The following is an 18271-nucleotide window of genomic DNA, read 5'->3' on the forward strand; positions in this document are numbered from 1 at the left end:
ATTTGTTTCATGGTGTGGAGAGAAATCTATTGACCCCTTAAGGGCCCGTTTATCCAACATACTTCAGTTTGCTCTTTCTCTAGCCCAGCAGGGTTTTGCTGTGGCTACTGTAAAAGGTTATTTATCGGCCTTGTCGGCATTCCTTTGCTTGCCGGACCAGCTGTCTTTGTTTTAAGTCACCTATTGTTTTACGTTTTATTAAGGGTCTTACCAACAAATTTCCTCCTACTCCATTTATTGTGCTTCAATGGGACTTAAATCTTGTTTTAACAAACTTGATGGGTTCACCTTTTGAACCTTTACACAAGTGTCCCATGAGACTACTGTCTTTTTCTTGTTGCAATTATCTCGGCAAGGAGGGTAAGTGAGCTTCAAGCTCTGAGTTCAAAACCCCCATTATTGACCATTCATGCTTAAAGAATGATACTCAGGACCAGGGCTGCTTTTCTGCCTAAGGTGGTAACTCCTTTCCATCTAGGGCAGTCCATTACCCTTCCTTCCTTTTATCCTCCCCCTCAACCTTCCAAGGAGGAGGAGCGGCTTCACCGCTTGGATCCACGGAAGGCGGTGATCTTCTACCTTGATAGAACTAAAGACTATCGTGTAGATGGCCAACTGTTTGTGGGCTTTGCTGGCTGCAGGAAAGGCAGAGCAGTGCACAAGCGCACACTTTCCAGATGGATTGTCTTGTGCATCAAGATTTGTTACTCTTTGGCCAGTAAGGAACCTCCAGAAGGTTTAAGAGCTCATTCTACTAGGGCAAAGTCTTCTACATCTTCCTTGTCTAGAGGTGTTCCTGTTGAGGACATTTGTAGAGCGGCAACTTGGGCCTCCCTCCACACCTTCGTGAAGCATTACTGCTTGGATTCCGAGGTGAGGAGGGATGGCCATTTTGCGCGTTCTGTCCTTCAGGATTTCTTGGTATAGGGGAGTGGACACGCTCCTCTGGGAGTGGGGACTGCTGTGGGATTCTATTCACAAGGTGAGGAATCCACTGGCAGATGTATCCATCAGAAGAACAAGTTACTTACCTTCGGTAACGCTTTTTCTGGTGAATACAGTATCTGCCTGTGGATTCCTCACTGACTCACCCGCCTCCCAGTTGTCCACTTTTCTATACCTGCAATCTTGTTATGTTATGGTTGTTTCTTCCAATGGAAATGTTTAATTGTTCATGCTTTATGCATTGATTTCACACTATGTGTGTTGGTTTGAATACTGTGTACTGTGTATACTGTACCTATTTATGTCGGTCCGTCCATGTGCCTCGGAGGCACGGAAAAAGGGCGGAACTGACGTCATCACGCCGACGAGGCTCTCTTATGGATCCAGTGACGTCAGCAAGGTTGCGAGCGGAGTCGTGCCTTTGTGACGTCGACTACGTCCTCGTCGGCATGGAGAGCTACAAAAGTTTCCGAATGTTGCTGACGCAGGGGATATTCACAAGGTGAGGAATCCACAGGCAGATACTGTATCCACCAGAAAAAGCGTTAGTAACTTGTTCGTTTTGAGATTGAAATTGCCAATTTTTGAAGTCGTAGTTGGCGATCTTCTGACAAGAATGCTTTGCGCTGTATGGTGTCCAGCATTGCTCCCAGAAGAGGAATCACTTGGAGAGAACGTAACTGTGACTTGCTTTCGTTGAGAGTGAGTCTTAGCCTTGAAAAGAGATGCAGGCATGTTGATATAGCATCTTCTGTTACCTGCTCCGAAGGACCCTTGAGCAACCAGTCGTCGAGATAAGGAAACACCTGTATTCCCAGAGATCTGTGTTGCGGACACTAATGCGAGGCATTTCGTGAAGATCCTTGGTGCCGATTTCAGTCCGAACGGAAACACCTTGAACTGAAAGTGGAGGCCAGCCACTGTGAATCGCAGGTATTTGTGATGTTTGGGATGTATAGGGATATGGAAGTATGCGTCCTCCAAGTCCAGAGAAGCCATAAAATTCCCTTTCTTTAGACAGCTTAAAACTTCAGCAAGCGTCCCCATCCGAAAAATCTGTTTCTTCAGAAACTTTTTGAGCTTGCGAAGGTCGAGAATCGGGCGCCACTCCCCTGATGTTTTTCTTTGAGGAAGAAACGAGAGTAGCACCTGGTTCCCTTCTGAGATGATGGAACCTTCTCTATTACATTCTTGTGGAGAATTTTTAAGGCTTCTTTGAAAAGTAAGTGAAGACGAGGGGAAGGGGGACCCTTGGGCGGGGTAGTAGGTGGCCGTTTGACGAATTCCAGGGTGTGACCATTGTTGACTAGGTCGAGAACCCATCGATCTAAAGTGATCTGATGCCACTGGTGAACAAAGGCTGAGATCTTTGCGCCCACAGGGAGGGAAGGAGGGATGACTGGCGTCCTGTTGAACTCATTGTTTCCTCTTGGTATCGCGATCCTGATTGTTTGATCGCCTTCGTCCGCCCTGACGAGAGAAACTGCTCGAGGAAGATTGTAAGACGATTGGCCGTAGGGCTGTCTATATTGTGACTGATACTGTCTATATTGCTGATATTGATATCCTCCTCTGGATGTAAAGCCACGACCTCTGTCTCCTCGGAAAGATCCACGTCTGTATTGGAGAGCAGCAAATAATTTTGCTGTATCAGTATCAGTCTTAATGGCTAGAAGGGCCTTGTCTATGTGCTTTCCGAATAAGGAATCACCGTCATAGGCCATGTCTAAGATTTTTGTTTGTACCTCTGGCGTAAAAGATGTTGCTTTAAGCAATCCTTGGCGTCTAAGTGCTGCAGCACCAGCGAGTTGCCTAAAGTTGGTGTTAGCAATATCTAGAGCGCATTCTATCATTTCGGATGCGGCTCGCTCCCCTTCTAAAAGTATTTTCCTTGCCTCTTGCCTACAGTCTTCCGGGATGAGTTCCATATATTCTCTTCCAGGGGATACTCATCAATAGTCATAAGCAGTGAATTATCCCCGCCCATGTGCGGGACCCCGGAGCTTATAACAATATATATACATATATATATAATAAATAACTATGCAGTCCTATAAATACCAACTAAAACAGGGGCAAACAGCCAGAAAATAATTTAGCCATACTTGTATAGTAACACATTAGTTAAGAAATCTTGTAATAGAGACCATACACCCACATGGCTTCATACAAGAAGTTTTTGAAGGCAGTTTGGCCCAAAGACTGCATATGAATTACTGTCCTGGGACAGAAAAGCAAACTGGCACCTCACCTTTAAGACTTCCAAGAATCTAGGTACTTTGCCTTTAAGAACCTCAGAGAGCCCTATGCTCCCAGCATGCACCACAGGTGACAGGTCAGTTCTTTTTTCCTTCTGTGAGGATCCTGAAGCTTGAGCTCTACAGTTTTTTGGCTTTTTAGTCAGAAATTGTTAATTTTCTTGCTGTTTAGCATTTCTCCTGTGCTAGTGGAAGATTTTTCTTCATTTTCTGACAAACTTGTCATCTTTTTCTGTCAAAATGCCAGCTCTCTTCAGAAATTGTACATCTTGTGGAAAAAAGATGGCTAGATCAGTTCCACACTCTGTGTGTATAGCCTGTCTTCCTTCTTCTCATAAGGTGGACTCTTGTTATCATTGCCAGAAGCTTTCTTCAAGAACTCTCCGTGATAGGGAGAGAATTCGGCTTCAGGCGGTAATGGAGAGAGGAAAAACACATCCAGAAAGTGGCCTTGGGGATCAAGAGCCCTCCTCTCATCAAAAGCGTCGACATCTGTTGAAGACTGCCTCTTCTATGTTGAGAAAAAGGAAGATTCCAGCTTGTTCACCGTCGGTGTCGCAGCCACCGTTGAAGAAAAGGCCTGAACACTCTCCGACTTCGAGACGGCCTAAGTCTCCGTCGTCGAGAAAGGCCTCGACGTCGAAGCGTCCGGCTTCGGAACCGAGGTATGGCCAAGATGTGGGTCAATCGACGTTGAAACATATATCGTCGTCTAGAGCCCCATCAACGTCGAGACACTCTCCGTCACCTCATCGTAGGTCGACGTCGAGAAGCTTGCCGACGTCGAAGAGACACGAAGACCGGTCGACGTCGAGAGCAAGACACCACTCGACGTCGAGATCACCACGGCGTCGACGGCGTTCGACGTCGAAGTCTCCACGACATCGACGGCAGTCGAGGTCAAGATCTCCCCGACGTCATGCCAGATCGACGTTGAGGTCGAGGTCTCCTGCGAAGGCGTCAAAACCTGCACAGCCCTTGATTCCTTCAGGGCATCATCGTGGGTCGACGTCGAGGGAGGTACAATTGTCGACGTCGAGGACATCGACGTCGAGGGATAAAGAACACGCTGGGGCCTCGGAGGAGGTTGACGATGCATCTCGTTCTCCCTCCAGATCTTCTTCACCTGACCCTAATATTGTGCAGATTTCACCGGAGGGCTCTCCGGAAGTTGGTGAAGAACCTCGGCGGAAGAAGGCTAAGTCCATCAGCAGTATTGGGACGGACTATTCCCGTACCTACTCTCCTTCCCGCCTTTCAAAGTCTCCACTACGAACACCTAGGAGATCTCCACGAAGATAGAGGACACCCACTGTGGTTTCTTCAAGAAGAAGAACTCCAAGATCACGCTCTCCACGATCCTGTCAGAGGCATTCAAGGGACAGATCTAGATCCTTGCATTCTTCTTCAAGGAGGAGTCCCCGAAGACCTTGCACTTGCTCTACTTCATCTACCAAGTCCTCTAGGAGAGATTACTCTCCTACTTGTACTTCTACACCTCCATCACGGGTCTCACCTGTGGATGATCTCACTACCTTTAATGAGGTGTTATGTCGAGGAGCGAAGAAATTAAATATAGAGATGTCGGTACCTAAGGTATCCACCACAGTGATCTTTGAGACCCTACAACACCATTCCTCAGCAAGGCCTTTGCTTCCACTTGTTCCTGGCATTATTGATCTTGCCACTCAGACTTTTCTTACTCCTGCAACAGTAGGGTCTGTGCCTTCGCGTATAGCTAAAAAGTATAAGGCTCCTGAACAGGACCCATTATTCCTTCGTTCAGATCCTCCCCCGGATTCCATCATTGTGGCAGCGGCGAGGAAAACGCAGTCATTGATATCTTCATCCTCCGCTCCTCCTGATAAGGACAGTAAAGTTATGGATTCCATGGGCAGAAAAATCTGCAACACATCGGCCTCCTTTATGAAGGTATCCAGTGCGTCGGCTCTTTTGGGAAGATACGACAGGTCGTTGTGGGATTCCCTGGGTCGATTTGTTAACTAACTTCCCAAAGAAGATCAGCAAGACGTTCGAGAAATCTTGCAGGAAGGAGGTCTTGTCGCTAACCAGATGATCAGCGCTTCAGCGGATGGTGCTGATTTGGCTGCTCACGGATACGCTCATGGTATCTGTTGAAGACGAGCTGCATGGCTACGGCTAACAGGCCTTAAACCAGAAGTGCAGAGAAAAATCACCAACTTGCCGTTTAATGGTTCTTTACTCTTCGGTCCTCATGCGGACGAGGAGATGACGAAAATGAAGGCGGAATTGGACACAGTTAAGGCGGTGGGTCTCGAAAAGAAGAAAGAATTACGCAAACGTTTTCGTCCCAATGATAAGCGTCAATTCCAACAGAAAGGTCAATGGAACCAGTGATCGTCGCAAGGGCAACAGCAGCAGCAAAAGTCTCATTTTCAGCAGAGACGCCCAGGGAGAGGAAGAGGCAACAATAGACAACAGGCCTCTACCTCAAAGCAACCAGCCAAACAATGAGCAGTTACTCCTGTGAAGTACAGGCCTATTCTGGATCTTCGCATCTTAAACAGATACATAAGAAAGGAAAAGTTCCGGATACTGGCTCTACACCAGATCTTTCCACATTTAGATCAAGGAGACTGGATGTGCTCCATAGATTTACAGGACGCTTATTTCCACATTCCAGTGTCCAGGAAGCATCGAAAGTTTCTCCGTTTTCAAGTGGCTCGGCATCATTATCAGTTTCGAGTTCTGCCATTTGGACTCAAGTCAGCACCAAGAACGTTTTCAAAGTGCATGGCAGTGGTGCCAGCTTGTCTGCGCAAACAAGGAATTTTCATTTACCCAATTACAGACAGTGCCCAAATTGCTAAATGCCCCCAAGGTGAAAACAGCATCAGTGAATACTCCCAAAACAGCAGGAGGATTACCATCTGAGATCTCTACCCAAACTCCGATGGCTAGTGCACCAAAAGGTCAGGTTATGTCTAGCACATTTGCTGAGGTAGTAAGTTCTCGGGGGAACCATCAAAGCCGAGGGAACCAAACGTCGACAAAAAACCATCTAGTCACCCGTCAGCATTTATTAGAGAGGCAAGTACAAGGGAAGCTTGGAGTAAAACACGGTTAATAATCCACCAAGTACCCGGATTGACACTGTTTATATGACTGGTGTTACTAAGCTGAGTGTTATTTACACTTATGAGAGTAGCAAATCCATCCGCAATAAAACTATTCACTGGCTACGACATGTGAGAGGGTGTAGATCGGTCATTAGGGAGGATCTGATTAATGTTAAAAGGTTATCCCTCTTCAGTTCATTAACCGACTGTATTGAAATACAGGTTAAGAACACAGTTATTGCGAAAAACCTACTAAACCTAGAGTATAGAACATATCCTCCTAGGGATTCTAACATACAAATTAGACATGCTCCTGTATGGTCTAGGACAATACCTAGGGACGACTCGGTGCTCAAAAAAATTGATTGACCACCAAAGGTAACGCCCTTTACTCTTGTAGCGCAATCGATTAATATGCCTGAATACCAACCCAATACCACTACAGAATTGACATATGGGGAACCGCTGATTACTAATGTTGAGATGGACCCCGATCAAGGGAAAAACACTAATGGTGCTAACAATTATGACTTAAGTAAAGCCCAATCCCCATTAGGACGATCAGCAGAAGCATTACTAGCTTCGGGAATGACCACTAGTCAGTTACCATCTAATAATAATAATATCAAGCTGCTTTCTTGGAACATTGTGGGTCTACAAAAAAATATGGAAAACTCCGATTGGAATAATCTGATTGATACTTTTGAGATCTGTATGTTCCAGGAAACTTGGAGCTTGATCCCCCTGTACAAAAATTGATATTCTACCTTCTTTGCCCCTGCAATTAGCGCAGGGAGAGGCCGCCCTTCGGGGGGACTACTTGTGTGAATTAGTGTGGCCCTGAACTGGTCACTCAGGTTGAATAACCAACACACTGGTGACATTTTGCACATCTCCATAAAAGACAACAAGAATGGGAGTTCGCTGGAATTGTTCAATGTGTATGCCAGAGGTACCCCGGGAGGCCAAACTTCACCTATTATATCATCACTTGAGGTAGCACTAGCGGGACTTACCCCCTTGTCTAGTGTTGTTATAGGGGGTGATTTCAACTGTACCTATGACCCTTTAAGTGAAGAAGACCTACTGGGTTGTAATGAAGAGGATTCGAGACACTGTATACCGACCCTTACTCTGACGCCAATTAGGAAATGGAATCCCAGAGTGATCCAACTAAACTCGCTAACTTTAGAACATAACTTACGCGCTCTGAATGGCAAGATTACCTCTGATCCAAATGGTGCAATGACTTACAACAGACTGAGCTGCCCTTCTCGTATTGATTATATTTTACTGGACACTAGATCTTGGGGCAGTCTAGTAGATATGGAAATCAGGCAGACGCCGGACAGCGACCATAACCTGCTTTGTATGGAAATAAGATGGGGAAGTGGGAGGGTTTTACCTAAAGGCCCCTTATTACTTACAAAGGAGGTAGTCCATCCAATTGTAATCGTAAATTAAAATGGAACAGGGTGAAGTGCCAAGAAGATAAGCTAACTAGTATTAAAGAACTCGTTGAATTTGAGACCAATAAGTTTTCATCTTTGACTTCTTTGAAAGGCACTGGAAAATGCTCCATATTTACAGATTCCTACAAAACCCTAATAGAGGAAATCGACTCACACTTCATCATTGAGGATACCAAAGGGTATAGGAAGACCCCTAATATTAATATCAAAACAGGGTCATTATGGTTTACGCCAGAATGCAGGAGTAAGAGAAGGGCAATATCAAACTGCATCAGACGTAAGGATGCGCCAGCAGTCCGGGTAGCCACGAAGGAATATACCATCTGTATTAGACGTGCTTAGAAGGAGTGGGAGGAAGAGCATTGGCAACAACTTAAGAAGGCTGCCTGCCTGAAAGACTCGACCCTGTTCTGGAAATTGATCAACAAACTTGAGAAAAGAGGAGTAGAGCCCCTCCCAAACCACATAACTGCTGAACAATGGCACTCCCATTTCTCTAAACTATATTGTGAAGAGTTAGGCCCCGGACAAACCTTCCGGTCATCAATTGACGTAACTACCATTGAGCACGTATCTGTGGATCCCTTTGAACCATGCGAAATCTACGAGGTCATTACAAGTATAGTTCCTTCCAAAGCACCAGTCCCGGACGGGCTACCTGGTTATCCACTCCTACATGATCCTAAGCTATGAACTGACCTCATCGCCCTGCTAATGAATTTAATTCTCTGTGGATATCCTGTCCAGATTCTTGGAAGGGCGCGGAAGTGGTCACCATATATAAGAAAGGCAACAGGGAGGACCCTGCCAACTACAGACCGATTAGTCTAATCGACGTCGTTCAGAAAGTAGTTGGCAGGGTCACTGTCAACAGAATAGGTATCTGGTTAGAGGAAGGGAACGTGTTGTCTCATTTCCAGGCAGGCTTCCGCCAAAACGTGGGAACAATGGATCAGGTCTTCAGGTTCTGTGCTATATATTGGAAGTCTGTTACCATCATGAAGGGAACCTTATATCTGGCCTTCATAGACCTGAAGAGCGCTTTCGATCTGGTCCCTCGTGATAGGCTGTGGAGGGTGCTGCTGGACATGGGGTTCCCACTGTATCTTCTGGAGCTTATTGCCAAACTCCATCAGGACAACTACGCTAGAATTAGATGGGGGAATCAGGGACAACTTACTGAGAGGGTGCCTGTGAACAGGGGGGTGCGTCAGGGCTGCGTGATGGCCCCGACATTGTTCTCCCTCTTTATAAATAGGGTGGTGGACCATTTGAGGGAGGACAATGCCGATGCCCCGGTCCTGGCAGGGGAAAAAACACCTACCCTCCTCTTCGCAGATGACACCCTCCTGATGTCTAAAATCCTGTCTGGTCTCCAGAAACTGATAAACAGATTTACTCTGTTTTGTGATGAACACGGCCTGATAATTAACACCTCTAAAACAAAACTGATGGTTATGCCTCCTTCCACAAAAGCTAAGAGAAGTAATATTACTCTCAACGGGTCACCGCTAGAGGTGGTGGAGGAATTTGACTACCTGGGAGTCAGGATTAATAGCAAAATTAAATGGGACTCCCATGTCGCCAAAATGCTCCTAAACCTAAAAAGAACATCTGGAGCTATTCTAAGGAACCAGCGTTTGTCTATTAGCAGGCCTATAGCTCCGGCTCTTGCTGTTTATGACGGAAAGGCGTTGGCTTCTGCAATATATGGCTCTGAACTCTGGGGAAGTGAGAAAGTGGATGATCTGATCAGAGCCGAGAACAAGTTTGTAAGAGATTTAGTTTCCCTCCCCACTTTGACCCCATTGAAGCCACTCTTCCTTGACATGGGCAAACGCTCGATTTCGGATATAGTCCGCCTCCGCCCCTTGCTATTCTGGGTGCGCCTGAGAAGGACACCAGAATTGGCAAAATATGCCTTGCTGCTGGACGAGCTGATCTCCCTGAATGGTACTAATAAAATACAGTGGCTTACTAAATTGAGGAAGCTGGTTATGGATTTGGGGATGGCTGAATTCTGGTCCTCACAGTCTCCACCCCCTAAGGGGGCTGTTAAGAAAATTTATTGGGAGTGGGTTCTTGCTGAGGATCTCAAGAGCACAAAGTGGGGAGCCCTAACTACCAAATATTTGGAATACAAGCCCATGAGGAAGTTGGAACCATTTTTGGACTTTATCCAAGTCCCAAAAGATAGATCTCTTTTTCTGAAAATGAGGTACGGGACACTTCCTCTTAACACATTTATGAAGGGCTGGAAAGGAACACAAGACTTTCTCCTTACCTGTCCAAACTGTCCTTGTGTGCCCGAATCCCTACCCCACTTCTTGTTTGCCTGCAATGCATACCACAACCTAAGAACAAGATGGCTTAAACCAGTATGCAGGGAATTGGGAGTCAGGGACTTCAGGGTTGCCCTACGTATTCTTTCTTCAGACACAACATCTCTGTTTATTATTTGTGGGGTTGCAAAATATTTATCAAGTGCTTGGTTGATTCGTAGCAGGCTGGTAGATTCAAACAAAACTGCAAATTTGCCTGTTTAGAAATCCCATACTGCACTCTATGCACTTTACCCCCTGCTACCAGGGTCTTTATACAGTAAATATTGTGAATATAGGTTTTCTTTTAATGATTTTAAAGTTTTTATACTGGACAACATTTTTAAATATTTGTATGTCTTTCTATGCGTGTTATATTTATGTACTTTTATGATATGCAAATATCGAATAAAGTAAAGACATACCATACCTCGACGACTGGCTTCTGAAGAGTTCCACTCCATCTCTTCTTCAGTCGCATCTGTCTGTCACTCTTCACATTCTAAACAGCCTGGGTCTTCGAGTTAATTACAAGAAATCAGTTCTCAACCCCACTCAGAACATTCACTATCTGGGATCCTCCCTGGACACACAAGAAGGAAGCGTGTGTCCTTCGGAGGAGAGATTAATATCTATCAGGAAGAAGTCTCAGGACCTTCTTCAGACTCTTCTCCCTACGGTCAGACAAGTGTCCTCCCTCCTAGGATCCATGGCCTCGTGCATCTTCATTGTCCCCAATGCTAGATTGCACATGCGTCCTCTTCAGCAGGCTCTGGAGTACCAGTGGGCGCAGGCTTCAGGGAAGTGGGAAGATCGGATTGCACTTCCACAGTCGGCCAAGGACTCTATCAGGTGGTGGACAAGGAGAGCGAATCTTCTGCAAGGGGTCCCTTTTCACCAAGAGACTCCAACACAAACTATCGTGACAGACGCCTCACTGCAGGGCTGGGATGCCCATATGGATCACCTCCAAGTACAGGGCTGGTGGTCGGACACAGAGAAGGGTTATCATATCAACTTCCTGGAACTGAGAGCAGTCCAGCTGGCTCTCAAATCCTTCTTCCCATCTCTGAGATCCAGCTCCCTCTTGGTTAAGATGGACAACACCACAACAATGTTTTACCTGAACAAGCAGGGAGGCACCAGATCCAGAGTTCTGTTCCAGGAGGCACAAGCAATTTGGAAGTGGTTACTGGCGAGACATCTGACCATCAAGGCAGTTCACGTCCCAGGTGCCCTAAATGTTCACGCGGACTTCTTCAGCAGGGAGTTCGTAGAAGCGCACGACTGGGTGCTCAACAACAAAGTGGCTCTCGACATTTTTAAACGCTGGGGTTTTCCAGACATAGACTTGTTCGCAGACGCAACAAACGCCAAATGCCCCGTCTACGCATCCAGGTTTCTCCAACCAGGTTCGAGCGGGAATGCGCTGCTGATGAGTTGGACCAGAACTTACTTTATGCCTTTCCCCCACTGCCTCTCATTCCAGTGGTGATCACCAAATTCTACAGGACCACATCCAGGATGATACTGATAGCTCCGGAGTGGCCGCGCCAGTGGTGGTACCCGGACCTTCTGCAGCTCGCCAAAGTTCCACCTCAGAGGTTTCCTTGCCGTCCGGACCTGCTGTCCAAGAGTCAAGGGAAGGTGTTCCATCCCTGCCTTCCCTCGCTACGGCTGACCGCATGGCTCCTGAAGTCTTGCAGTATGGGCATTTAGACTTACCAGATGACTGTATGAACATCCTCAAGGAGGCTAAAATACCTTCTACTAGAGCTTTCTACGCTTTCAAATGGAGCGTTTCTACATCTGGTGTGTGAATAACGGACATGAAAAAAAAGGGATTCCCTTGAACGTGACTAAATCAACTGAGCCAGAGGGTCAAAAACAAATACAGAATGCGCGTATGTAACAAGAATTCTTACAATTTATTGAGAATACAAGTATTAAAAAAGAAAGTGGACCAATGGGAATCCACTTGACATGATTAAAACAAATAGTAAAAGAATTATATAATCAACATTCAATTTTGGCCAGCAAGATTGAAACACAAGGACAGAAAAGATTGTAAGACATTAAAATTATACAATACAAGATGTATATTCAGACTCTGTTATTGACACCTGAGTTATGTACACCACAATAGAGTATATCAACAGAAATGTCGAAGTCATGAATTATACTACGTGGTGCGTCGACGCGTTTCGGTGGTTTTTCCACAGTTTTGTCCACCTTTATCAAGACTACGTTTATATTCTGTCGTGGTATAGGGGTCAATGTGATTAACCTAGGGAGATGAACATACAATAAAGTTTGATAAGTACATAATAAAATACAATAGTCATCTACAACATTTTTGTCTATGTGACCTGTAAAAAGTGGTAAGATTACATGACAGTACATCACTGCACATCTTTCAAGGAAAAGAAACAGTTAGGTATAGTCCACTAATAGTTTTAGCAGGGAAGGTCCAGTAGATTCTACAATCCTTAACGACATGTTTAGGATGTAGACAGTAGATGCAGTCCTTGTGTTGATCAACCACATGGACCCTCTTCTTCTCACATGTCCTGCAAACTCTAAAAAGAGCCTTCTTGTCAGACATTTTCAAAAACAAAGATGAAGAAACTGAGTAGGCACTCAGGGACTCCCTTCCATACGACATGCGGTGAAGATCTGAGGAGAACTGCCTCTGCTGGAAAGATTCTAGAGGGTGCTGGTAGCTGATTGGTTGGAACTATTTTTTAGTTCTTTTCATATGAGGTAGATAGGCTACTAAGTGTTAGGCCTTTGGGCTTTTCTTTTAGCCTACTACTGTTTACTAAGGCACTGCTTTTGTATTTCTTACCGTGGGACTCCAGCCTCAGCGACGGGGAATGATTCAGGCATGTGAATCTATGAAAGATACCCCAATATTGGATAATCTGCAGTTAGAAGTATTCATCAGAAGAACAATTTGCTTGCCTTTGGTAATGCACACCCTGGTGGGCAATTTGTCAAAACGATCCCGACCAACAGCTCCTCTGTGACATACCTCCAGTAGAAAAGTTGATTCGCATTTAGCAAATGGTATCACAGTATTGGAGATATAAGAGTTTTGTGCATTTATAAAACTGTGCATTAATAGTAATGTACATAATATGGATCTGTATTTGAATTTACATGCATACACTTATATAATGTTATTAACTTTAAAACGATTTTGATACGACCTGTTGAATTGAATTTTACTGGCTTATGCTAAGTAGGCCTCAGCACCTTCTTGTTAAAAAAAGATGCTACACGCTGCACGTTCACTGCTTATTGTTTCTGCTGCACACAGTCAAGCAGAGCTTTGTTTGTGTATTTCCTATTTACGTTGCTCCTGAAGAAGATTTTCTAACATAGGCTCAGTAATATGACAACATTAAAGGTTTCCTCAGCTTATTTGCTGTATTGCATTCATTTACAATAGTTCACTGTTATTTTATAACTAGTTCATTGGTTCCCAAAGGTTTTAGAACCAAGACCCACTTTTTATTACGACATAATGTTGCGACCTACCTAGCTTTAATGGACATGACGCGGGCAATTTTCAATGTATCTAAAGCATCGTGTGGTAGTGCGCAGTAATTTGCAGATAGCACATTTTCTATTAAAATGGTCAGTACATTTGAACAGACATACAGTTTTATGAATAAAACTATATTGCACACAAACGATAATTTGTGAAAATAGGGTTCCAGTGAATATTATCATTTGTGCATTACCAGGTAAAGTGTCTTTATTTGTTCTGATCCTATTGAAATCTTTGTTTGCAACACATAAATACATTTAACATGTGCTTCATTTTTCTATCATTAATGCTGTGTGTACAGTTCATTTACTGACATTAATGTTTTTGTGTGTTAAACAAATAACCCTCCAGCTATCCTTTCACACTTACTGTACCACAGCAGGACTGACACATAATTCACTTTACTTTTCTTTCTCTGACTTCAAAGTGACAGGAGTTCCTAAACACCAGTCTCAGCAGCAGAAGACATAGCCTGACATTTGACCTCTTTCTTTGAAGCACATCAAATGTGACAGATAAATACAGAATGTAAAGGCATCTTTAAATATTGTCTGGACTTCGGTGCCTTACCAAAAATCAGCTTGGGAGGACCCAGAGACTCTGAATTACTGAATTAATTTGTTCTGCCATTTCCGGATGACATTAGCATAAAGTGCTCTGAATCAATATTCTTGTAGTGGGATAATGCTTAGGTGGTAAGATAGTATGACACTGTCATTTGTTGTGCTCTGAGTTGCTGAAATAGTAATTATTTTGCTCACACCGTCACCATGATGAATTTTCGGTTCTTATTCTATTCAATGAGAAGATTTCCTCTATAAGTCCTCAAATTAGGGGTGAGCCAGAAGACTTCCTGATGCTATTAGAGTTGTTGTACGATTTCTTACTGATTTTTCTGCATATATGGACTTAAAATACTTTGGTTTTTGCCCATAATTCTGTATTAACCTGTTTCTCAGGGCCTTCATGGGAAGAGGTGTGGCGCTCCGGCTAGGGCGACTGACTCCGGAATCTGAGGATCCGGTTCGATCCCCGGCACCGGCGGCAGATTAGCCCAGCACCATGTGACTCTGGGCAATAGCTTGATTAATCTTCACGACGGCCCCCAGCGCCTAGAGACCCTTACGGGTGATTGTGCGCTTTAAAAATGTGGATTATATTATATTATTATATATTCATGACAATAACGTTTAGCATCTGCTCTTTGCAATTTCTACATTGTACCCTTTGAATTTTTGTGATAAAGCTCCCTAAATGTATGAATCTGCAATAGAGCTGAGTCTCTCCTTTCTTACTTTCTTACTGAGTCTCTCCTTTCTTAATTGACAATATTTTTGATATCTTATGTTATGCCTTATCTTGGAACACATTGCCTCATGAAATTGAGGTTTAACACCGTTCCAATCTATCCACTTGTTTGTGTATTGTTGAGGTGTCTTTTCGGGGTATTAGAATTTAGGGGTTCACTGCACCCACAAAGAGCAGAGCTACAGGACTTCCTGGTGTAGATTTCAAGGGGTGTGCTCAGTCATCTTCCTTCAGTGATGTTTTTGAAGTGGTTCATAAACAGATTCTGCGAGAGAAAATACCCTTTTGGAAGAGAACTTTATATATCTTGGGTAACATTCTTTCTGGAGGATGTGGCTGCCCCTACAAATTCCTTATTGCCCTCCCTTCTCTACAGAGGATGGCTTTTCTTGTTTCTCATCTCTTGTTTGTTTTTGTATGTGGCTAGGCCCCCTGCTTCCTTAAAGATGTTGGAAAATTGGGGCGGACTGATATCTTCAGCTCCGGTTATGCCATACATATACCTCTCTTGTCACATCTATGGTGTCACACAACCACATCATGTTATGCAGTAAAGAGTCACTGGCGCTGGTGACATTGTACTGCTACAAAGAATTTTCCAGATCATGTCTGGCACCTGGGAAAGAGGTCTATATTAGGAATCAGTGGTAGCTGTCATATCCATTAGAAAGAACATGCTAAAGGTAAGTAACTTGTTTCTTTTGTTACAGTTATCGCATGCCTGCTTTGAGTGTTTGGCCGATTTCAGATTAATTACCAGAGAGCTGCATAGCGAGTCATTTAGAGTTTGTCAGAGCTGAAGCGCCACTGCAAATAGACAGTACTCCTGTTCCACCCAATTGGTGGTCCCCCCTCTCTGTTTATATTCTGGGGAATTGCCAGGTATACACCAACAGAGCCTCCAGTGACTCTGCCGGCATAAACCTTTGACCTGTCAGTCTGTCCATCACTGGGCTGTCAGATCATAGTGATGATCATCCGCCCTATTTAGGGTGTGGGGCGATGGCCGCCCTATTTAGGGTGTGGGGCGATGGTCACAGGTTCCCTGCATGTGAGGCATGGTGGTCTCAGGCAGGAAAACCACTCAATGGTTCTGACAGCACAGGGAGAAAGCTCCCTGCGCACTTTGGGCCATTAATTGTTTTTGGCAGTTCCATTGTAGGCGTTGAGATCTGCAGGTGGGCATTTCTAAATTAAGCAGAAGGTCCTCAACCAGGGGAGCCGAGGGAATAACCCCTGCTGACCTGGCGGGACAGTGGGCTATTTTTCAAGTCTAAAGGACCACCAAAGTTACTAGTTGACCCTAGTTACACTAATAGGAAAAGCTGTATTATTATTAGAGGGTATAGGTATCCTTTGCCATGACCAATTTAGAAGCCACAACATGAAACAAAGGAACATGATAATGGCCGCTAAAATGGCATATCTCTAGTCATTGGTGTGATTTTGGGTCAAAAACTATTTAGGCAACAGACGCTTTATGGGCAAAAGGTGACAATAAAAATACATTTACAAACTCTTTGGTTTTTGCAGGGTAATGTAATAGATACTTTTTAACGTTGCTGTATTTTTTCCACAGATGGCAGGCACCATTAATATGTATTTCCAAAGTGAAATTATGGCAACATTTGAAGAAAATCTGAAGTGAATTTGGGCGAACTGCTTACAACCTTTTGGAAATAAACATCGGATTCTGAAGATAGTGTGGTTCGGCAACAAAATATTCATTCAGTGAAATGAACCTCATGGCAAGGCACCCGATGTTTGTGCACTTTAAATGCTGCCTGTCATTGGATAAAGATAACTGCATGAACAGGATTAATATCTTATTCAGTAATATATAAGGAGCTGTAAATTGGCGTTCATAAGATACTGGTATATATGTGATAATGGACATACCCTCCTCCTCGATCTAAATCTGCGGGGATAAAAAAAGAATATGATGTGTCTTGGAGACGGACACTTGAATATTTCTGAATGTTCGTTTGACACCAGCATTAGTACTCCGAATCGGTGAATCTTTAGTATCTCCTCGTTTAATGTGTACAACATCTATTGTCATAAAATATAGTTCTTTTGTAAATACTGCACAGTGCTTTTTCTATGTAAGATTTTGTACAGTATTTTTTGCGTTTATTTATTTAAATACGATGTAATCGCTATCGCTTAGATCGCTTGTGTTGTTTACGTAACCTGATATCTAATAGTTTCTCATTATTGCAGTATTTAGAAGTGTTGACTGGAAGGAGAAGGAATCGGTGAATGTCTTTACTGCCTCGTGGATCTTGAAATTAGATTTTGAACAGTTGTGTTAAATTATAGATTAAAATATTTAGGGCAAGAATATGAAAATTTAGTTTTTTTGGCAGGAGCAAATCACAATTTCGGTATAAAACATTAGGTGACCGGTTATATGCATTCCCTTGTTTACTGAATAATTTTGCACTTGTAATCTGAAACTTTTTCATTCATATTTTCACTGACTACCGAATGTCGAGGCCTTTTTTAATTGGTTTAAATCTTTTACTCATACTGATCAGTTAGTGGCAAATTATATTTGGCACAGGTCGTTAATTCTAAATGTTGGTGAAAATTGCCCAGTTACTGGTGTAATGTATGTAACTGTGTCCCTGATGTGGCGGATCCGCACACATTAGTTATGGTGTTACGCTTATACTGTAAATCACTTGATATCAAAGTGTTTTTCGTGCTAATATTTCTATTTGTGTTGAGAAATGCAACTGGAAGGTAAATATGTGTTTGCTATAATAGCATAATTATTTTATTGCCAAATTAATACGTTTAAAAAACGCAAAATTGTTTATTTGTGCTATTCCGCATTAACCGCAACAAACCTCCAATGTTGTAAGCGGGCAAACAATTAGCATTTTTTTCTTTTTATTATTTTCTTTTGAATTCTATTTTTGTATAACTGATGAGACAGATGTACATGTACAGACCTTGTACTGTAATAAATGCAGTAACATATTTGTGTAGTTCTCCCAAGTATTTGTTTTGACTTAAGAATTGATCTTTAAGTGTTTACTCTTACACTGACCTAGTTAAAGAGCAGATTTTATAATGATGGCGTTTCACATTTATCATGGCCCATCTTTATGAATCTGTGTGTGGTACAACAAATGTCTAAATGAAATAAAACTTAGCCAGGGGGTGTATGGTTAAAAATTGAATTTTTACTCAGTAAAATCTTAAGCTGAGCTACTCTACAATCAGACACATGAGCACGGTGTTGCACTTTTTTTACTGCTATTTTTGATAGTAAAGTTCCTTCAGAACGAGTTTAAATCAC

The 18271-nt window shown here is 43.4% G+C and overlaps 1 protein-coding gene across 6 annotated transcripts in view; it reads left to right on the plus strand.

Annotated features, from left to right (window-relative positions):
- The window catches only part of BRDT (bromodomain testis associated), a 2808714-nt gene extending 2790763 nt beyond the window's left edge, over positions 1-17951 (plus strand). For all 6 annotated transcript variants that reach the window (XM_078646309.1, XM_078646312.1, XM_078646315.1 and 3 more), the window contains one exon: positions 16541-17951. In XM_078646309.1, the coding sequence (XP_078502435.1) occupies positions 16541-16609 (69 nt within the window). In that variant the 3' untranslated portion in view covers positions 16610-17951. The remainder of the gene's footprint in view (positions 1-16540) is intronic.
- The last annotated feature ends 320 nt before the right edge of the window (positions 17952-18271 follow it).

Source organism: Lissotriton helveticus, chromosome 1_1 (genome assembly GCF_964261635.1).
Source record: "Lissotriton helveticus chromosome 1_1, aLisHel1.1, whole genome shotgun sequence".
Lineage (NCBI taxonomy): Eukaryota > Metazoa > Chordata > Amphibia > Caudata > Salamandridae > Lissotriton > Lissotriton helveticus.